This window comes from Enoplosus armatus, chromosome 7 (genome assembly GCF_043641665.1).
Source record: "Enoplosus armatus isolate fEnoArm2 chromosome 7, fEnoArm2.hap1, whole genome shotgun sequence".
Taxonomy (NCBI): domain Eukaryota; kingdom Metazoa; phylum Chordata; class Actinopteri; order Centrarchiformes; family Enoplosidae; genus Enoplosus; species Enoplosus armatus.
Genome location: NC_092186.1, coordinates 26,198,225 through 26,221,362, shown reverse-complemented (window position 1 = coordinate 26,221,362; position 23,138 = coordinate 26,198,225). Strand labels below are relative to the sequence as shown.

The 23,138-nt window shown below is 41.5% G+C and overlaps 2 protein-coding genes across 2 annotated transcripts; both read right to left on the bottom strand.

Moving 5' to 3' along the window:
• Nucleotides 1–315: 315 nt before the first annotated feature.
• On the bottom strand, nucleotides 316–11,773 carry lrrc41 (leucine rich repeat containing 41). Its single transcript, XM_070908986.1, has 11 exons — nucleotides 11,656–11,773; nucleotides 11,016–11,102; nucleotides 10,864–10,922; nucleotides 9,965–10,769; nucleotides 7,918–8,148; nucleotides 6,228–6,392; nucleotides 4,705–4,803; nucleotides 3,710–3,838; nucleotides 2,405–2,477; nucleotides 649–923; nucleotides 316–501 (listed from the first exon to the last, which is right to left on the bottom strand). Exons 1-10 carry the CDS (start codon nucleotides 11,771–11,773, stop codon nucleotides 704–706), a joined length of 1,986 nt encoding a protein of 661 aa, XP_070765087.1. The 3' UTR covers nucleotides 316–501; nucleotides 649–703.
• A 1,362-nt stretch (nucleotides 11,774–13,135) lies between these two features.
• rad54l (RAD54 like) lies at nucleotides 13,136–22,508 on the bottom strand. Its single transcript, XM_070909099.1, has 12 exons — nucleotides 22,283–22,508; nucleotides 20,485–20,609; nucleotides 20,239–20,389; nucleotides 20,023–20,149; nucleotides 19,113–19,187; nucleotides 18,376–18,506; nucleotides 18,057–18,167; nucleotides 15,454–15,577; nucleotides 15,275–15,353; nucleotides 15,021–15,200; nucleotides 14,710–14,873; nucleotides 13,136–13,680 (listed from the first exon to the last, which is right to left on the bottom strand). The coding sequence occupies exons 1-12, from the start codon at nucleotides 22,506–22,508 to the stop codon at nucleotides 13,479–13,481; spliced, it is 1,695 nt and encodes a 564-aa protein (XP_070765200.1). The 3' UTR covers nucleotides 13,136–13,478.
• Nucleotides 22,509–23,138: the final 630 nt, after the last annotated feature.

Sequence of the window (23,138 nt, the reverse complement as noted above, 5' to 3'; positions counted from 1 at the left end):
ATGAATTGGTAGTCGGTGTCGATGCTGTTCGTCTAATGTAAAGAAATTGAACAAGGAAGAGAAAGGTGTGAGACAGCTGCTGTGAAACTTGCTCTTCACCTCAATGTCAATCCTCCAGGTTTTTTTTCTTTTCCTTCAGTTGTATTTTAATGTCCACTGTCACTCACACTCTGTCCAAGGGAAGACTCTGGAAGTGTAACGGACATTGGCTTAATAAATGATTCAAATGTCAAAACTAACACAGGATGCTCTTTTACTTTCCAACTCGGCTACAAGAGAACAAATTAAAAAACGTTACATTTAATATAACATACATCGAAACAAATGAAATGTGTCACAAAACCAATTACAAAGCAAAGCAACATATGTTCCAAAATGTCAATAAATCAGGACTTATAAAACCACCTCTACAGCTTCACCCACTTCTCGGCTGTCTATCCGTATGCTTCCGTGTTGCCCCACAGATCAGTTCAGACAGAATGGAGGTTGTGTGAAAAATGCCTGTTAGGAACAATATTGCATCGAATGGACAGTGACTTCTGCGGAAAGTGTGGTTTTTAAATGATGTTTTGAGGGTTTTCTGGTAACTATCTGAACTCAAACTGACCACACTCACTCACTCTTCTGTCAAAGAGAAAAATGACAAACCTTTCAATCCTCCAGGGAGTGTTTTAACACTCATAGATGTTCCTCTAGCTTTGGTTCACATGTTGCTGGCGTGGTCTACCATTGAGTCGGTGGATTTCCATCCTTCGACCAGTAGAACGCAGAACGGACGGAGCGTCCTCAGTGCAGTGTCCCATGTGTTGGAGTCTCGATCCCCTGGGTTTTTCCTGAGGTCAAGGGTCAATCGATGTGGGGGACAATGTGTCTTCAATCTCTCAGCGAACTCCAGCAGCTCAGCAGCCTGAATGAAGTTGGAGCTGTTCAGGACGAAAGGCAGCACATGGATAATCATGATATGATGTTTAAAGGTCTCATGTTGTAGAAAGTGAGATCTCCATGTCTTGTTTGATTATATAGCAGGTCTAGGTGCTGTATAAATGCTGTTCAGTCCACGGAGAAATGCTCACTGCCCAAATGCAGAAACGGTGCCTTTAAACTATTCTCTTCACATGTGATTTGTGCTTTAACAGGCCACACTATGACGATACTATATGACTGCTTTTGACAGCTGGTATATGTTTTCTTATACAGCTCTGAATAGAGTTGTTGCAGGGATGATGTACTTTTGTAGGCAAACCCAGAAGTTAGCGTCGCCCTGGTTCCCTTGACAAAAAGCCAATGGGATTGTTCCATGGGATTTTGGATTAAACAAAAGTTTATGGTACTTAAAAGGTTTTGTTCAAAAAGATCATCTTCACTAATGAACACCACTTTTATGATTTTTGAAGCGTAAATGGAATCACCAGAAGTAAAATGCTAACGTTAGGCTATAAAGGAACTACAGCACGGTCGCATTACTTCAACGTCACCACCGCTAAGCGTATAAACACAACGAGGCTGTAAAGGCGGACTAGTGAGTAGATGACTTTCCGCGTTCAGCATGAAGACGTTTAATGTCCGCGACGACCTCTGTAGTCTCATTTAGCCGCTTGTTAGCCACCGCCTTTTAAAAGACAAAATTCACGAGTGGGGGCATCTACTGACGTATTTTATGTCGTAGAACTAAACATGAAAATCTCTTAAGCTTGTGTTAACCACAGACCTCCAAAAACCCATTCTATAAACCCATTGACTTCGAGACGAGAGAACCCGAAGTGTAAAAATGCTAACTCATTTCGGGGTTTTAGGACTCTGTTGCAGCATTCTATTTAAATGCGGGAGTATTAAGTATAGGTCACAAGGGGTACTTTGATTTGGAATTTGCACACTTTTTGGGACAAAGTTTTCTGGTCAATTAACTGTGTTGGGATGGCACTTTTATTCCAAATGATGCTGCAAGTCGTACACAAGCTATAAATATTTCTCAGGATAGTTCTTGGGATATGCGATGCATCTATAATATTTTTTTCCCCTCCATGCTTTATACAACACTGTGTTTAGTTTGTTGAACATTATTTGGAAATGAAATCTTCGACGGCCCTTACATTTCCAATTCATCCGGCATTGTGTGTGAACCTCTACATGTGTTAAAATGAATTGAATGCGATGGATGAAACATTACGGGGCGCGAGTAACACTTTTTTTTTTTTTTTTTTAACTTTGAGGTCAGGAGCCCATGTGCAGGCTTTTCATTTATCCTAGCTGACTTGGAAATGACTTGCTGACATTGAGAAATGAAATACTTATATGTATTGTGTGCAGCTAATCAGCTAATAAGTAAACCTTCTAATCCAGACCACCAGAGATGTGCCGGAGCCTTGAGGTGAGGCGGCATCCTGCTGCTGTCTGTGGCTCTTACCTGATGTCAAGTCGTTTCACCGAGCTCGGTGAGGATCCGGAGAACAGCTCTGCCAGCACACGCACGTTCCTGGCTGTTGACACAGGCAGTCACATTAGTTTACACAGTTGAAACATTCGCTTTCAATATTAGTCATGAGTTACATCAATAGCACGAGTCACCTTTCTGTCGAGATGGAGTGAAATAGAGACTGTGTAAACAGAAAGACTTTAATCTCTTCCCAGACGAGACTGTTTAAACCTACATTCATTGATATTTTGGGAGGGGAAACGAGCTCTGAACACAACACAAACATAGTATCACCTTTCATGGCATAGACCATATTCACAAGGTGGTTCACTCAGGGTGGGAAGCTAAAATGCTGTTATCATGTCATACTGCTGTGTTCCAGGTTGCAACGTAGGGAATCTGACAAATTGTTATCATTTCACCGCTTCTCTGTTTATCAGCAACTGAAAAGACGATAGATCCAAGGGACAACGGGACATATTTCAAGGAAAAACAACATATTTGATAACCAATTAGCTACCAGATGACAACAGCCAACGTTAGCATTCAACCACTTCCTAGGGAACGTTAACATTATCAATCGGGAAGCGGTGAAATGGTAACGTTTTTGTCAGATTCCCTTCGTTTATACGACTTGCAACCTGGAACACAGCAACACGGCATGATAAACAGCATTTGAGCGTTCCACCCTGAGCGCGACGTCGGAGGAAAATGGCCGCCGTGTGAATACACTATACTTTACACATCCAACAGACTAGAAAAGTTGCTAGAAAACCCAAAAACGATAGAATGGAAGAGGCTAAAACACGAAAGTGCAAAGCTGGTCATATTTTCTCTGTGGGTTCGTCACTATGAATGCCACCTTACACATTTTACATGATGTGATCTTTTCTTAATACAAAAATATTGATTATAGCCACATCGGCTAAACCCAGTTTAAATCAGGCTGAGTTGGGAGTGGGAAAATGATTTGACAGACACTGTCCTGTGGTGTGTTTGACCTGAGGGCCTAGTCTGGTGGGTCTGCTGTGGTGTTAAAAGACTACATCTGGTGAGCCAGACTAGGTTGACTGTGACAACGGCCAGCAGGGGTTTACTTCATGTGCAAAGAAAGTGTCGTTCTTGATACAACCACCAGATGAAAGCAAAGTAGGGTTTTTTTTTTGCCTAAAAAATGATTAGCAACCACAGCTGCCTGCACATTGCTTAGATCCTGCTGGGTTGTCAGCCCAAAGTCCAGTATTGGCACTGATGTATCCCTGAATGGAATCCTGTTAGTGGAACGATGTGGCTTACCTAGCCGATTCTGAGCCAGGCTGAGTGTGTGGAGAGAGGGCACCGTCTTCAGGGCAGCCACCAGCTGACGCAAGCTCTCCTCCTTGTCACTCCACTTTTCAAGAAGGCGGCAGTCATTGAACCTCAGCTCTGAGAGAGGGAGAAGGAAAAAAGGGAATTCCATGTTGTATCTGCTGACTTAAATACCCCGTAATGTCACCTATGTCCTTACTCAAGGCTACAGAGCCTTAATTATTGTTATAACTACTTGAACACTGGTTTGTGTTTCAGCCTGAAGGCTTCTATTTCCAAATGATACTTCTGCATAAGGCATCTCTAGAAATAAGGAAACTTTGGAACTTTACATTCACTTTTTAACCTCAGGGAACCGGGTTATTATGAACAGAAGTAAATATATGGAGCCACTGCCAAAACTGCATTCAGCTATGAGCCGGTCTAAAGCCTCTATGTGTGGGATTCGGATATTTTCCGATATTCGGTATTTCTTACTTGGATGTAAACAGTAGTGTCTCTTCTCACATGCTTTGTTGACATACTGCGGAACAAATCATGTGAGGTTAGGTCCTGGCAGATAAGTACAACTGGACTGTGGACTGTAAAAAAATGTGCCATTCACTCTGGAGCGCGACTGAAATATGTAAAAGTTAGGAACCGATAAGCAGCATCCAAACGCACGCGTCTTATCGAGTCCACAGTTCTTGGAAATTTGGAAAACGGTTACAACTCGGAACCGGTTCTTGATGCCCAACCCTAGTCATCACGGTTCCACTTGGTGCGGCATGGCTAAAACGGACAGACCCGGACCCATTGGAAAAACCCTACAAGATAAAACCAAGTCTAGACTACAAAAAAATGTCACCAGTATTGTTTCACTTGCAGGAAGAAAATCAATCTACTTTGCTAAGATCCATGTACATATTGGTATGAAGTTTACATTTAAGAAAATAACTAATAACAGTTATTCTGCAGTCATGAGTCATTCTCTCTTTTCTTACCTTCCAACTTGCAGTCTCGCAGTAGATTCAGGATCTCAGGGAGACAATCGGACAGCTTCAAGTCCTCCAAGGTGAGACTCCTCAAGAAGTGATTTGACTCTAAAAAAGGTGACCACATGTACACATTGTATACATTTGCATTAGAGCTAGACCGACAAATTGACCAGGGCCATATTAGGGCTAGGCAGGCACATATTAAGCTTGTTGCAGATATATCGGTATCTTGGTTTATGTCAGCTGATGAGAAGCTGATGAAACTGTTGAGTTATTTTTGTCAACTGTACGCATCTTGGTCACACAAAAATAAATCAGGGATCAGTATCAAGATTGTTCATTGATGTTTATGTTTTGCCAATTAACATTGGCTGATGTATCTACTTAGAGATTTTTTTCCCCAACTATCAATATCAGCATTGGCCTAAAAAGTTACAGTTACTCTCATTTTTGCAGATCTTAAAGAGGATAATGTTGGAGTTATTCGATATTTTTCTTATAATCAACAAATCCTGTAAACAGACCAAATAAAAACAAGCGTGGTAGTCTGTCTCTACGTTGTCTACGCGGCTCTTGGCTCCAAGTCCACTGGTTCCGTCTGAAAGACTCATTTAATAACAGCTGGACACTGTGGTTTTTAACCAACGTTACCCAAACAGGAAGGACAGCATTTGTTTGGGTCTATTTTCAGCGGCAGATGAATCCACATTTGGTGCTCTTGTGAGTATTTGGGGCAGCAGGACGGTGTATGTGGGATTGAGTCAAAATAAATTTGCGTGTTCATGGAGCAAGGAGCAGACAAGGAGCAGTGCAATGGTGTGCTTGAGCTTTGCTCTTGAGAGTGTGTCTCTCCTTCAAGGTCCTATAACTCTGTTTGGCGACACCTGAACTTGCTCAACGTCCTCCTGGACTCTTTCTTCATATATGTTACATTGTATCTATGATTTTGTCCTCATGATTTGTCCATACTGCATCATTTTACAATGTTGGTCTATTCCCGTCTGGGGAGAGGGATCCCTCCTCTGTTGCTCTTCCTGAGGTTTCTTCCTTTTTTTCCCTGTTAAAGGTTATTTTGGAGAGTTTTGTGATATTTTGTGATATTGAGATACATAAATATAAATGACTTGACTTGACAAACAGTGTGGCTCATTGATGTGTTTTTACCAGTTTTGGTACAATGGAGCTCTACGGCACAGAGGAATAAGATATATCAGGCTTTGGATACACACATGATAGTTGTTAGTAGAATAAATGAATTGTTGATTTGGGTCTTTTCATGGAATTAATTGACAATAACAAAAATATACTGTAGAATATCACCAGAACTATGCTATAATTAACATGTGCAAATTCGTCTTTCATAGAAATCGTTTCATTACTCGTTTTTGATTTTTCTTTTTATCGCCATTGTTAACTTAACATTTCCGTTCATTCATTTCTAGTCGCTTTATTGACTTTGATCCACCAGCAATCCTCTCTACACACATACACACCCTGGACACTCAAAACTGTGTGACATGACACAGTACCTGATAGAGTGGTGAGGAATTGGCTTTGAGAGGAGCCAGCTGGTAGTCTCATCCCGGCCACGTGAAGCGAGGTGAGGCGTGGTGAGCGGCTAAGCACGGATGTGACGAAGCGCAGATCTGTTTGGAGCTCAGCTACTTTGACCGTCAGCTTCTCCAGGGGCAGCTCTGCTGAAAGACGGTTAGGAAACGGTCACCCTTAGGTCGACTTTTTAAGATCCGACACTGCTGCATTATTAATTCACGCAGAATTTTTTTACGAGAAAAATCGGCAACATTCTGCTGTATTGATCCATTTTGGACATTCTCTTCAAGGGACACTTTTAATATTTACTCTTATTCCTGTAACTTGGGCCTCATTCTGTCTGTCAACTGTGATGGATGTTTACAATAGACTGTGCAAAAATTTAGTTTCAAGTTTGTCTGACCTGGGGGCTTGTTTTCCATTGAAAACTGATTGTCTGACAGCTCCTTTTTTCCTGACCCATCTGACTTGTTTTTAGTGATGTCACTGTGTTCCCAGATCTCAGCTATTAAACGATTAGTTGATGAACACAAGATTCGTTGACAACAATTTTGGTAATCAATTCATCTTTACGTTCATTTTTATCGTCCTCTGGAGCCAGTTGTTCAAAAGTAATCCGATCGTATTGGATCAAAACTTGAAAATGGGTTGTTCGCAAAGGAAATCTGGATTTCTGAAAATTGGATCGGATCATGTAACCCAATCCTGTTTTTAATCTGGATAAAACCCTCAATTTGTGTTCAAAACTTTGTAGTAGGACTGTGATCAGTTTGATCCAAAAAAAAAAAACAGGATTATTCTGATCCCAGTTGAAGGGTGGACTCAGGGTGGATTTCAGGATCAAAATGTCATAAAAAAAATGTATTACATTTATTTGTTTAACAAGTACTGTGATAAGTAAATTGATTAAATTTAATGATCATTTATCACTGTAAATTATTTACAATGAAACAATCGTCAGAGATGAAGCAGTCAAAAGTAGTTTTGAATAATTGGATCCCTCATCCCACATCTGGTCAGTGGATTTAATTGACTTATTGTGGGTCAGCTGAAAAGTCTGACAATTTAAAAGGTATTAACAATGGAAGAGCATGTTGGTATTCTGTCTCTTCAATTAAAAACACTTAACGTGGCCCCCTGCTGGCTGTTACCTGTTGTCAGAGCACTGCTAATCTGGATTTGGTGATCCTAAAAAATTGGATTTTGGATCAGGGTGATCCCAATCCAATTTTCTTTGAAAAACCGGTACAGAAGTAAAAAGGATTACCTGATCCTGGTTATAAAAAAAAAAAAGGGATTTTCAAATCCAAATTACATTTTTACACTGGCCCCAGGTTCTAGCTTCTGCAATGTGCTCTTATCATTGTAAATCTTTGGGTTTAAGACTGTTAGTTGGACAAACACAAACCATTGGCAGACGTCACCTTGGAAAATGGTGACAGGCATTTTTCGAAACTTTCACATGGAGTCTACAAATGATGATAGTGTGGACCCTCCAAGTTTGCTGGCTACTGCTCATCGAAAAAATGAACAGCTGGACATCACCATTTGTAATTAGAATAAGGTTGTTGAAGAAGTAAGTTGGTTTGTTTTTTTACTTTGAATTCAATCTGAAAATGTAATCTGGTTTAAACCATTCTGTAACAAAGTGAAGTAGCCTCACAGCACCTGACATGTCTGACTCAGCGGGATGATGCGGTAAGAAGCGTGGTCCCCACATCACAGTCTGGATCTCCACATGCAGGGACGTCAGCTTGGGGCTTGCGCCCAGCAGGATCTCCGTGAGCTTGGTGTACGGCAGGACGCCGACGCTCAGATCGGTGAGGGAGGAGCGGGAGCTCTCGGACAGATGCTTCAGGGCTCCGGCCAGGCCCAACATGTCCAAATCACTGAAGGTCGCTGCACAAACAAACAGGAAAAAATGAATCATTCCTGCAAAACTGAACAAATGTGTTGTCTTGTGTTGTGAAAAAATATTTTATTAACCGATTCAACATAATAATACTGTTTACAGATGGCATGTATTGACCCAGTCCCTTCATTACTCTCCTGATTGTTAATGAAATCCAGGAATTAGTTCCGTCTCCTAGCATTGAGTGTGATTTCTCTATTTACAGTCACATATGACACATAGCAGTAGTGCCTTACCATAAAGTAAAACCATTTCTTTGCTGCTGTAAAAACGTAAAGAAAATCCATTATTAAAACACAAATATAGTGCAACGGCAATACAGAGTTTGCAGAAATAATACTCAGTTGTAATGTTAAGGTACAGTTCATCCAATTACATAAAACACATTTTCTTACATGCCTCATTGGAAGCATTGGTTAGCATGAGCGATGTGGCCCGCCATTAAAAAGAAAATGAGTGGGTCATTTATGCATTTCAAAATATGTTTTGACTTAATGGTGTGTTTTTGTTTATAATAATTCATTTACTATCAGCGGCATGGCGGCACAGTGGTTACACACACTGTCGCACGGGAGGTAAAGCTGGTTAGAGCTGCCCCCGTCATGTCGAAGTGTCCTTGAGCAAGAGACTGAACCCTAAGTTGCTCCCGATAGAGACCAGCACCTTGCATGGCAGCTCGGTCGCCATTGGTGAGTGACTGAGACTTAGCTGTAAAGCACTCTGGGAACCACGAAGGTTGAAAAGTGCTATATAAGTGAGATCATTTACTATCAGGTCAGCCCTGTGATTGACTGGCGAACTGTCCAGAGCGTACTCCACCACTCGCCCAGTGTAAACTGGGATTGGTTCCAGCCCCTTTGCCAACCCTTATGTATACAGTGGGATAGCGTATTTTTGTAGGCCAACCCGGAAGTTAGCATCGCCCTCGACTAAAAGCCAATGGGATTGTTCCATGGGATTTTGGATTATTGCAGAAAATAAGCTCTGGGGCAAACTAAAGATGATGATACTTACACGTTTTGTTCAGCAAGATAATCTTCACTTTTATGATTTTTGAAGCGTAAATGGAATCACCAGAAGTAAAAAGCTAACGTTAGGTTTATAAACAAACTACAATATGGTCGCATTACTTCAGCGTCACCACCACTAAACTTGACGTTTAAGAGAATATAGATAGATATAGATATAAAATCTCATAAGATTGTGTTAATCACAGACCTTATTTCAGGCCTCTAACCCATTCAAAAAACCCACTGACCTCCAGACGAGGGAACCAGAAGTGTAAAAATGCTAACTCATTTCCGGGTTTTAGGAGTCATTCCTGCAGCAATCTATAGCTAATGGAAGGATGGATGGGTTAACTGTAAATGTTCTTGCCATTATTGGATGTTATGGAGAGAGAATTGTAATACATGCGACAGGCAGAAACAGGGCTGGGTATCAAATTTCTGTACTTTTAAAAGGTAGCAAGCGATATGTGTCTGACATACACAGTATCAAAAACTGTCACGTACCAAAAACCCTGGTATGGAATGTCTGTCCCAAGCTAGTTAACATGGATATAAACAATGCTGGGTTTAAAATACTTGGAAGTAAATGTTTTCAACACCTTTGTTAGACCTCAAGGATACACACAGGGCACCTTGAATTGTAAACGGTCACCAACGCTAGAGGAAATCGATAGACTCCAATTTGTCAATGTTGCTGTTAGCGTAGAGGCACATATACAAGGTACCGTGATCAAAATGTCCCCTGAACCCCCCCCACCCCCGAGCTTACTGACACATTAAATAGCAAACTTACAAGAGCTGTGAAGAGTTAGAGAGCGAAGGCAGAAAAATGTGGGCAGGGCGGAGTTCAGCACTCTAAGGGAGTCGGACCCACATTGCCTGATATCCAGGCGATTAATCTGTCCCCATGGACAAGCCCCTGCTGAGGGACCATCACACGGAGTGAAGGTTTGACAGAAAACCTGCGGGTCCACAGTAAAGTTTGTTTTTCCAGATTCTTCCTCCTCCACAGACACAGAGTCCAACTTTGGCCGTTTGCATGGAGTGATTTGATCACCCTGATCTCCTGAAGCCCTGGTTTCGAGACCTGGACTGCAACTGGCCCCGTCTGCACTGGCTGAAGCGGCTTGTGTAGTACAGCTTTCCTTTTTGCTGTGCATTAGGTCCATCATCTCAGGGTTTACATACTGAGATCCCCTTCCATGTAGGAGCCAGGCCAGCACAACGGGGCACTGCACTTGTATGACGAGTTCTTTAGCCACCCCGTGGTCTAGCAGGCGATGGAGGACATACAACGCAGTTTGTGACTTCCTCTTTGATAGATCAATGGGCTGTGATACGCCAACACTCCTGATACGCTTCTCTAAGAGGTTCAGAAGAGGCCGCAGCTCAGCAGTTAAACTATGAAGGAGCATATGTATGTTCGTCGTGACTAAAAAATGTTTGATACATTTAGCTGCAGCACACAGGAAGGACTGGGTGGTCAAATTTGTGAGGTTTCTTTTGACAAAGTCATTTCTGCTGCCATAGAATACAAGCGTAAAAAGCATTCTCATAACTTCATGTTTGGCCTCTTCTTCTGTGTTCAAGTCTATTACCTGAAATGTAAACACACGGGAGACATATCACATTTAGGTTCTAGATGTTACTATACTTGTGACTTTTTGTTATTAAAGAAAACATTACACCTACATGTTTAGGTCCCAATATGTCCTGCAGGATCCCAACCCATCCTGAGAGAGTGGATATCCCTGAGACAAGGCAAATAAAAATGACATTAAATGGAAACTTAATTATGGATTCCACTGATCAAAACAGAAGGGACAGTCTAGTCTGGTTCTTACCTCTCTGATTTAGGGCAGGCTGTAGCTCATCCAGTTGAGATACAGTCAGATGAGGAAGAAGATCCGTAATGAGAGGCGTTGGAAGATCTAAGTTATGACAGACAGGTTAGGACAATCCAACAGTGGACACCAACTCCCTCACCACCAGTGAGTAGCAACAACAACAAAAACTCACTATAGCTACTATGAATGGGTGGTGCTATGGGAGGACAGCAAAACAATAATAAAAACAATAATGCATATGATAACCAGCCAGTCAGTGGTCTGTGAGGTAGCTAGCTAACCTATAACCTTACAAGACTGACCGATTAGCCAGACAACTGTTCATCATTTTTTATCTCAAACTCTCAAATTTTGAGATTTAAGAGGAAACCTTTTGAATGTTATTATGGCACATTAACTGAAAACATACCGCCATAAACTTTTATAAACATAAAATTATGAGTTTAAACTATGTTTCCACTTATGGGGCATGTAACTGTTAACATGAGTGACGTGCTAGCCTCTACGAACAGTTAAGCTAACAGCTGGCGTAACTCTCTGTTGTTGAGTGTTTAGCTAGCTAACCTCATTCGTGTTCTCCAATGTTGAGTAACGTAAACTACGGGAACATGGATAAATGTAAACATCCCCCACGTACCAAGAACGGACTCAATGCCCAGAACAGCAAAATGTGTCCGGACAGCTTTGAAAGATATCTCCTTCAGACATATCTCCTCTTGGTTTCCTTTGACTGCTTTGCGGGGAATACTGCACATTGTTTAGCATTTGTGTTCGTGTATCAATTACTAACGTTGTTAATGACGACGCTAATAGAGCCAAACTGACACACAAAAGGGACACACGGGTCCCACCAGGTCTCATCAAGCGCCAGGTCAAGCAAGCGTTTGGTCTTCTTTGCCGTCTCTCTCCTTCGCGGTTGGCAAACGCAATGATGGTGCATACCCCCACCTACTGGACCGGAGTGTGTGGCATCAGGGCTTTACGTACTTACCAACCGGTATGTTCTTCTTTTTCTTTAGTTATAATGGCGGGCTTCAAACCAGCGTGAAAGGTGCATGCCGCCACCTACTGTACGGCAGCGTGTTTTTCCTCCGTTTCCAAAATCTCACATTTAGCTATCTGGCGCTAGCTTTTTCATGAAATGTAGGGCTGCGATTGAGTCAAAAAGATCTTCTTGCTACATTCATCATTCTATCTCAGACAGACTTGAATTTTGGTGATTTTCAGAGAAAATCATAAATTCAACTCATAAAAAAATTAGTCAACAACACAAACAGCATGGGGGTGATGTATATGAATGTTTTGGGGGTGTTACTGTCATTTCAAGACACCTGCTCTTTTGTGTCTCTCTGCTTTTGCCATTTTTTTTACTACAGCAGATTTATCATTTCTGTCATGCAAAAAAATGTACTTTCATGACCTCAAGGTTAAACTCTATTGTTATAAATATATTATAAATATGTCTAACTATGACATATTTTATCAGGCCTAATTGTGTTCTTTGAAATATCTGTAGACCTGAATGTCTAATAATGATTTTCTACATGTCTTTGTTGTTTAAAGTTACAGCACCTTAATTCAAGACCACCTCTCAAATGGATTGTTAGACCACCAGACCTGCATGTCGGTTTTGGCCTGAACAAAACATGTAGGCTCGGATAATTGTCTTGAGTGTGAATGGTCTCTATGTGTCAGACCAGAGATTTAAAGGCATTACCTTGCCTCTCGCCCAGTCTCGGCTGAATTGGTTAATGATATATTAACCATTAATAAAGTCATTACTTACGACTTAGTTTAGAGTACCTTATTAGAAGGTAGCACCAAACTATCTTCATCAAGAACAAGGACTCTATCCACTTTAGGACTTTCAAGTGGATATAGCCGTTTGACCTTGTTGGCCATACTGTCATTCTCAGTCACACACACACAAACTTGTGGTTCAGTGTCTTGCTCAAGGGCACTTTGACAGAGCTTGATCGCCCGTATATTATTGTAGAATCGTTTTGCAGTATTTGTATAATTGAATGATCGGTGTAGGATGAGCTCGTGCAGTTGCAGTGGAAAATGAAAAGGGCTGACCATGCTGTAAATCGGATTTTAATAATCATACACCAGCATTAGTGACGGTATGTGTGCTTCTTCCTTACATTGGTACCACCAGTGGACATTATAGGAGTACTTGAATTTCCTGGGATTTGTGTGCATTGTGCTATTAAAAATGTTCAAGGTGAAATGTACATATCTATCCAGCCGCTTTCAGGCAAATCCACTACCAATGTTAACACGTAATCCTGCAAGTGCAGTTGATGAAGTTACTGCAATCATGATGGATGGATTACCAATCACTCGCCTTTATTTTTTTCAGTTTTGATATTAAAAAAAAACACTCAACAACAAATAAATAGGAGTTATATACAGTACATGTGGCAGTGTGGTAGAAAGTCTGTTGTGTTCCTCCTGCTATAGTACACCCTTCTGGTCCTCATGAGAGCGCTGGTGGAAGACAAAGGAGACGGCAGCATCCCAGGAGGCTTTCAGCACTTGGTCCCTGAGGCCCTTCTTGTCAAAGCAGTGGTTCCACTGGGAAAGGTCACTGGTGCAGTCGGACTCCTCCGCAGGAGGCCGAGCCTCCCGGCCATTCACACAGCGGCGACAGCGAAACCTAACACCGCCACAAGAGGGAGGAAGAGAGAAGAGATGCAGACTTCAGACCAGCATGCACTTGTTTTTCTAGAACCAGCCGCAGGCAATATAAAGTGTATAATATATATACACACGTTACCTGTTCCACTCTATTTGAGGGCAAATTTCATTCACAAGTGTTCATAGAGTGAACTGAATACTCATTTTGTATTAAGATTTGTACAATTTCCCCCGGGGATCAATAAAGTATTTCTGATTCTGATTCTAATGTTTTGTTTGTTTTTTTTTAAGATGGCTGAAGGATTTTTCTTCATCCGTTTATGACTAACTGTGGGAGTGAACCAGTGCACCCAGTTCCTCAATGATTGGGATTCATAACAGAATAGAACCATGGATGTGCACAGTTTTATAAATCCAACAAAAGGATAGTTAAGAAGTGTTATGCATCTGGCCTCTGGAGTTCCATACAAAATAAAACAAAAGAAAAAAGCGAAAGTCTGAGATGATTCTTCTAATATGACACTGTGCACTAGCATTGAATACATGATATTAAAATTATTACTTCCTGGAAATATATACCACTCAAGAAAAGAGTAGAGTGGCTTTGCATGATTCACAGTTCAAATAAGTGCTTATTCATCTTATACTGGCCCTTCATGCAGCCCCTCAGTTCACCCTCTGTCTGAAACAAGCTGTTTGAGCTCCTGTCTCTTTAAAGCCCTCCTCCCTAAAAGCCCACTTTCTTCTGATTGGCCGGCCAAGTTCCAGAAGTCTTTGGAAGAATTTCCAAAGGCAAACTACTTAGCAACTTTGACATAAACATCTTGTCTATGCCTGGAGCAGAGATACCATATAAGGACATCCATGCCTATCTGACATCAGATAGACACGGCGGTTGAAAAGAAAAACTGAAATGGAGCGTTCACAGCAGTCTGAATCCTGAGAGGTTGTTTGGGATTGTCTGACCATCATTATAAAAGTCAACTGAATTCTTAACAGAATCAGCAGATTGAGCAGCAAAAATTTGGGAGCGATTTGTTTTTTTTACCTGTCATGCGTGTCGCTGGTGGTCTCCTCGTTGAGAGTGAAGAGTTCTCGGAGTTCGCCCAAAGAGAAGTGACGCTCCACATCCTGCTCCTCATCCACCACACAGCTGCTCAGGGCTTTCTTATGGGCCTGCCTCTGCAGGATCTTCTCCTCGATCGTCCCCGTCTGATGGCACACAAACACACAAGTCAGATGTGGAGACTCTGCAGCAACAGCACTTTGTTGAATACTTATATCAGTAGGGAAAAAAAGCTATATAGCGTATTACTTAACACTTAAAATAGACATTGTTATGAGCTGTGTTGAACTAACAGAGAGCAGTCTGTAGATGTAGCAGGTCTTCTTCTGGCCATCCCTCCACACGCGTGCCATCGCCTGCTCATCATTGGCTGGGTTCCAATCAGGATCAAACATAACCAAGCGATTGGCACCAATCAGATTCAGGCCACATCCGCCAGCCTTGCTGCTCAGCATGAAGATGAACTCTGGGTTCTGAGAAACAAGACGGATTCAGATGCTGCTGCTTTTCAAAGCTCATAGTGTGTCGCTTTAAGTTTCCAACTCACAGATGGACTGTTGAATCTTTCCACAATCTTGGCCCGTTTCTTGATGGACATTGTGCCATCCAGTCGAACATAGAGGTATCTGTAAAAGACCGAAAGGAAGGTTGTTGCTCCCTTCAACTGACAAATCATAAAATTTAAAAACACAATTAAATGGTGGTTTCCTAAAAAAAAAGAAGCACCTTCTAGATCTGCACAGCTTTTCAAAGAGGTCCAGTGTTTGAGTGTAGTTGGAGACGAGCACCACCTTGTCACTAGTTGTAGTCCTCGTCATTGCCAGAATGTAGTCAAGAACCAACATTTTCCCTAGAACAAAAGGAAACAACTTCTTACCAATAAATAGAAAGATGAAACACTTTATTCAGTTCATGTTAGAGAGATGCAATGCAATTATTAAACCATGGAGAAGTGATTTTTTTTGTCCCCTTTGGGGCAGTGGAAACAAGCTATGAACAAGTTTGGGTCCACCTGATGATTAAGCCCAATATTTACTCCCCTTTTCGCTCTGGTTTGGTCTCCACAGACTTACATGCTGAGTGCTCCACTATAAATACCAGCTAGTTGCTAACAGCCGATTGGTGCTGGGCAGGTGGCGTACAGTGGGTTTGTTAGAGCTGGAACTCAACCAAAACTGTGAAGTTTGAGAGCTGAAAGACACTAAAAAAGCTCCACAGAGCTGAGGGGAACTGCAGAGTGGGTGATCATTCCGTCTGGGTTTGTTTCGACATCTTTGACATACAAATAGTCATGTCATCCGTTTTGCCAATAACACAATATTAATTATAGCCACTTTAACCATCTTCATTTTGAGCATATTCAGACACATTCTTCAGAAGTTTAAGTTGTTGATGGACAAAATACTTGAGAACAGATTTGAGGGGCACATTTATTCATTTCAACTTTAACCAAGAAATATAAGAAATTATATTGGCCTGGGAAACAGTGGGCCAAGGATTTTCATCACTGGGACACTGTAGTGTCATCTCACAGACAATAACACCACAGCAAGGCTGGAACTTATTTGCTTTCTCTCAGAGTTAGACTATTGATATCTCGTGCCTGTGTGTTAAAAGTCAAACTGAAATCACATTTAGTCGTCCCCTTTGCAGTTAAAAATAATGTCAGTGTGCGTTTGTTTGGCTGGCTAAGCTCTGTTACTGGCAGGAGAACGAGAGACAAAGTAAACAAACTTGCGCTGTAGCTACAGGTCATGGGCAGACAGCGTGTTGTTAGTGGTATTGGAAGAGAAAAGGACCACAGCAGGACCCAAGTGACGTTAGCAGGTACATGTACATGCTGTTTAATGTGCTGCAGCCAGCAAAATTATGTTATTCGCTCAACAAGGTAAAAGTGAAAGGCAAGACGTGTGTTGGCGTTTGTAAATTAGATAAGGTGGAGACTAATGTGGGCTGTTGTGTAGCTGCCTTCTGTTAGTCAGTGTGACTGCCTACGATAGAGCTCTGGCGTTACTGCTTTATGCAAATATGCTTTAAATGAAGCCATTTGATTGGCTGCATGGAAACATCTGCATAGATGGGGAACACAACGTTGCTCCTGAGAGACAACTATAGCACCCCTCATCAAGCTAATGACCCAGAGGCAGAGATGGACACCTATATGGGAGGCCCCCCTCACTGGATCCTCTTCACTAGTGGAAAAGTATTCAGACATTTAGACATTCGAGGCACTATCTCTGAGTTCCCCGGACATTGGTACCGTCTGAGTGACGGCTGTTGGCAATCTGTCGACACGTTGCCATTTCTGAATAAAAAACGAGTAGCTGTCCGTGAGTAAGGACTGAGGTAGGCTTGCCCTGGCCTACATAAGGTCTGTTCCGTTTTGTTAACCTGTCAGCTATTTTTTTTTATCATTAATGAGTCTATTACCAAGTCTGACTACTATTTATTATAATAAGTTATAAAATATTATATCTAGGCTGTTATGCCTACTAAATGTTCTCTACAGCGGTGTGTGTTGATCCTCATGTTGTGCACATATAAAAATGGTCTTATGAAAAAAACACCAACATTTGTTATAAGCCTATTAGTAATTTTCTTAATGGGTCACAGACTTTCGTTCCAATCTAAATTGTACATTCTAATCTTGTCGCTTAGTGGTTAATGATCGGTTAACGGGGGTCGCTATCAGTCAAAAGAAGAAAAATTAGCATCACTAATGGGGAACCAGTGGTATGTAGACGGTTAATACAAACAGAGGGGACGCCATCATGAAACCAAAAAAAATATTAAATATAGATTTCTCTCTTTTGGTTTCACACAGGGCAGGTGATTTACAGAGCAGACATGTATGCTGTAGCCGAAAAAAAACCATCCAATTTAATTTCAATTGGACTTATAAGTACAAAGATGGAGTCTGGACATGGTTAGCTTCGCGTAGCATACAGACTGGAAGCATGGGGAAACAGCTGGCCTGGCTAAGTCCTTAAAGTTCAGTTGTTTCTTTGAACCTTTGGCAGGTTGTGAATGAGTCATGTAATGTCCCACCCCGTCCATCAAGAAAACAGTGTGTTTGTCCATCTGATCCCCCACACAAACTGACTACACAATAACTGACAACCTCTGTGTAATGATAATGATACAAGCAGTACCAATTTTCCATCCCACTGATGAGGTGGCGCAGCAGTTATTATTACCTTTCTAAAACCGAGTCAATTCAAACTTTTATTGCTGTAGACAGTGAGTCAGCAGGAGGCCGTCATGCTGTACATCTGGATGACTTAGAACACCATCAGAGCTGTGCTGAACAATATTGTACATGTTCTTACCAGAGAGCTGAGGCTCCACAGCTTTCGTGCTGTAGCCAGACGGAAACAGATCCAGCGCCCCGTCAAAGCCCTCCTCACCCTCCACACACTTCTCATAGATGAGAGCTGGGTCTGGGACACAGAAAAGTGATTAGTATTTCCAGCAAGCAGCAGATGCTTATTCTAAATAAGCATATGGATACTATATGACTAATGCCATAAAGAACTAGTTAGACAACCTCAACCTTGGTTTCCCCTGTCCCCTGAATGAGAGGACAGTCTTTCTGTGGATGGTCACAGATGCAACATTTTACAGAGTGTGGGGTATATTTGGTCTTACGATTGCACAGTTTCTTGAGCGATGTGATGGACGACAGGGAGGAGACGCTTATTTTGCCCTCTTGTAATGTCTCAATGGGTTTGGCCTGCCTCAGGAAGCGCTTATAGAGCTCTGTCTGCAGAGGAGTCAGCCTGCAGGGAAACAGTCACAGCCACATTCATTTTACATTTTTCCCCCCAAAGATGGTTTCTGTCATGTTAGGGTCATTCTCATCACACTATTAGTTATTTGATGCTATAAAATTGGTGTGAGACGTCATGATTGACAGCTGAGATTGACTGTAGTGTGCTCGCTATTTGGTCGGGCGGGAACTGGCAGCGGCCGTATCCGGGATATTTGGGCTTCAATTTTGTACAGTGGGAGGAAGTGGAGACGCGTCGTCCATCTTTATATACAGTCTATGGTTTCTACATATTCAAATGAAATATCTTTCTTCAGATGTTGTTCAATATTATATTTAAAAAAATGACAAAATACAATTTTACATCGACAGCAGGGTTATACTTTTTGAGAGCTGACAGATGACTGATGTGTCTGTAGCCATATTTCTTGATTTAAAAATCAATTTCAATGTAAAGGTCTTGTTTGCATGTATTTGAGAATTTTGGTTTAATTTGGTAAATAAACAAAAAGGTTTTTGTTAGGAAAACGTGTTTCTACTCAAAGCAAGGGATTGAAAAAAGTATAACTTTTATATATTGGTGCTGAAACTCAGTAAACAAAGTGAATCGACCTACCTGCAACACACAACCTGCTCGATTTTCACGGGAAGATACTTCGACAAGATATCAGATGTTCTCCTTATCAGGCACCTGTTGAGGCAGAGCATGGGATGTTCCAACTTCCTTCAATTTAACAAGACAGTTAAATACAATCAAAAACACCTTCACAGCCCGTGTTGCCTGAAGACACCAGAAATAATTGCTTGCTTGGGTATTGTGAAGGATGAATGGTAAACAGTAACACGTCCCAGTTGGTTATCGATGTCAATCAAGTTTTCACATACATCACTTCCAGTTATTTCTTTGTAACACACACCCTTGAGGTCACTTTCATTAAATGATAAATAGCAAATTTGTGTTGTGAATGATAAATGATGACTGTAAGAATGATTGTGAGAAATTATGAAACATGGCTCTGTTTTCCAAAGTGATTTTTTTGTTTGTTTGATAACAACAAACATGTGGTGTCCACACAGACTATCTTTCTACACTCATTTTGCCTTTGATCATTTTATTTCATTCAAAATCTCATTTTTATTTAGTTTAAACAGAAAAAGGTTAAGAGGCATGTGCTCAATTGTAAGCTTTTTTTCACGTCTGCGACATATTCTACAGATACAGACATAGAAACTGTAGAGAAATCTGTGTAATGTTGCATGTGTGATGTCAATATGACTATTGACAGATCATTTTCACTGCGTTTTTGAGTGTCACACGAAACAAATAGGGGAGGCCTCATTTCTTAGATGACATGCACCTGAGCCGCTGTGTGGCTGCTCTAACCTGTTAACATGGACGCCGAAATAAAAAGCAAGAGGTGCCGAAAAAGCGGAGAAGCAAAAAAAGAAATCAATAGATATTATAATAAATCAATATGTTAAAATAAAAATAAAAAAAACATCCTGCACGTGTGCTTTGAGCTCACCTGTTGACGATGCTGATCAGCTCCTTGAGTTTCTCCTCTCCAGTCTGTCTGTCCTTATCACTGGCGTCTGCGTCTCGACCCTTGAGGATGGGAAGTTCAAATCGCTTTTTAAACTCCTGGGCTGTGCCTGCAATCGAGGCGGGGAGAAAACACAAATAAAAAGGGGTTCAGGTCAAACAGCAGAAAGAGTTCAAATGTGTTTGAGCAGCTGCTTACCAAGGATCCCGGCATTAACAAAGTGGACCAAGCTGAAGTACTCCAGCAGGTCGTTCTGGATAGGAGTGCCTGATATCAGCACTCTCCTCTGGGCACTCATGGCATTCAGGGCCTGGTATGTCTGGTTGTCAGAGTTCTTCAGCCGATGGCCCTACAGCACACACACACATACACACACACAACTATTAATATTACATCAACAACAGTCCTTGACAGCTCTGAGGAGTAATTGGTGAGATGAAATACCTCGTCACAGATCACGAGTCCAACTTTGCCCTTGTGCAGAACCTCAGCGTGCAGTCGAAATGTCTCGTACGAAATGATCAGGATTGGGGTCGGTGCTCTCAAACCATGCTGAGAGATGAAGTTCACTGGGAATGCGATAGAAAATAAACCGACTGCTAAGCAAGCAATTAATAAACTAATGTTTTGTTTTGTTTTTTAAAAAGACACATTTTTACCTTGAGGGAAAGATCCTCTGAAAACATATCAACACTATTAAAACCAGATATTGCCAAAGCACCATGCACATGACACAGTAGAGTAAATGAGGGGAGAGAGAGCCAGGGAGTGACATGCAAAGCCAGGGTGCCCCCCAGTTGGTTACATTGTTAAATGTGAAAAACAGACACAGATTTTAAGGTCATATTTATGATCACTCTAAAACAAAAGACCAAGGAAGATCACTCCCAACCCGCTCTGCCTCCCGTGCAACTGTGCTAACCACTGCGCCACCATGCAGAAACTCATTTTTTTGTGACCCCCCTCTGATGTTTAAACAATTTGACTGGAAAACTCTTGAAAGGAAGAAATTTTCATCCAAGATTGAAAAGATTGAGATTTTGAGATAAAAAAAAAAATCAACAGATCTTAAAGATAAGTTCCATGCTAGGGGTTACCCTTCTCAATGGGTTAACTGCGCTCACAACAAGGCCCGAGAGATCAAGAATCTTCAATGAAGCCAGCTTAGGAAATCAAACAGAAGTCATTACTGTGCCTCATGATATAGACTAAATTAAATCCATAGTTTTATGGTAACATGAATTCTCCTTATTATTCATGCGCTTGTTGCGATAATACAACCTGCACTAAAGAATTCCGTCATCCCCATTCATGACAGACCCTTGATGTAAAGGGGCGTATTACTTTTGCCACCGGTGCGGTTGTTACATGGCTTAATACGTGTGGGGAAAGACAAAGCGATAGTTGAAAATCTGTATTTCGGAACACAAAAGCTATTAGGAGAAAGGATCTAACTTCTATCTTAAACATTTTCTGGAACACAGCAACACAATTTCCAGTCTAAGTGAATTTCCATAAAGGAGGTGGCAATCTGGATCCATTTCTTTTGAAAGAGGAAGCATTTTGGATATATGTATTAAACACACCATCACCACATGGACTGAATGAAAAGCTAGAGTGTAACTTTGATCATTTTCATTTGATACAATATGTAGGAAATTACACTGGAATTGGTTCAAGTGCTGGTTTGACTTCTTTTGATTTAACCACAAGATGGTGCTACAGTGCGTAAAGCAAAGAAGGGTGACGATACATGTAGTCTCCCATAGCCAGACCTGTCTCCAAAGTCTGTCTCAATCCATCACCATTCTGGGATGGGGGGGGGATGCTCTGGCTTGTGTGTTTTTCTTTAAACCAATCACAATCGCCTTGGGCGGCACTAAGCCCAGGATGCAGTGATGGTGCCCTTGCAAAATAAGTGTCTAAATAGTGTGAACTTGTTTTGGTGGAACATTTGCACATGGGGAGGCAAGCCCTGGCATTAAAATGGTTAAATTCCAGTGAGTCAAACTACAACACAGGTGACGCAGATCATGACTGGATTACTGAATCATGCAACTATCCTACAGGACGCCTTGTGTGGCGTCTGTCTGAATAAAACAGAAGTCTATGAAAAGAGCAAGTCTGCATGCGGTCCTCCCGCTTTAAGCTGACCCCCTGACATTTACTCTAGGTGCAACAATGAGGTCCATGAACTTTGCTGTGGATATTCATAATGAGACAGAAGGGAGAGGTAACCTACCTAGTTGTCTATCGATCCCATCCTTTGAACCTCCGTCGATGGCAACTGGTGTGACGCGTCCCCCTAGCCACTTCCCTACTTCGTTGTACCAGTTGCGAACCAGACTGGAGGGTGAAACCACAATGGCCTTGTCTATCTCTGGCTTAGCGTCGGTGCTTTGGCGCAGCAGCGTCCACATGAGGGCGATACACTGCAAAGTCTTCCCCAGGCCCATCTCATCAGCCATGATGCAGCCGTATGATCCTGAGATGCGTCTGCCCGTCACACACTCCCACAGGAACTTCACCCCCTCAAGAAATGAAAGACACCCATTTTTGAATTTAGAAAACAAACAATTATTATTTTATCTTTTTTAAATCTAACTTACAGTCCACTGATTAGCTGTTTCTGGAGCTTTCGACTGTATCTAACGGTCCTCTTCATATCTCACACATCAAGACTGAGAAGTGATTGAAAGCTCAAGAATGAACTTCTCAACGTAAGACTCTAATCTCTCTGCAATGTGGACATTTCCATCATCATCATCATCATTTTATTTTTCATTTTGGTCGGTAAGGTTTAGAAAAGGAAATCTTGGGTTTACCTCTCTCTGATGCGGTCTGAGCACTTTTCCTAAAACTGGATCCACAACAACATGGACTGGTAGTTTTTCTCTGGACAGGACAAAGAACGGTCTTGTCAAACATTTATTTTCATTACAAAAACTCCAAGCAGCTGATATAGCAATGTCAGTAAAGACATATGAAGTATTTTCTTAAGGCTGCACAAATCCATACATCGGCTCAGCATTAATCATTTACAAGGGATTGCACTAACTAAATAATACCAGTTCTGTAATCAGTTTCTTTATACTCAC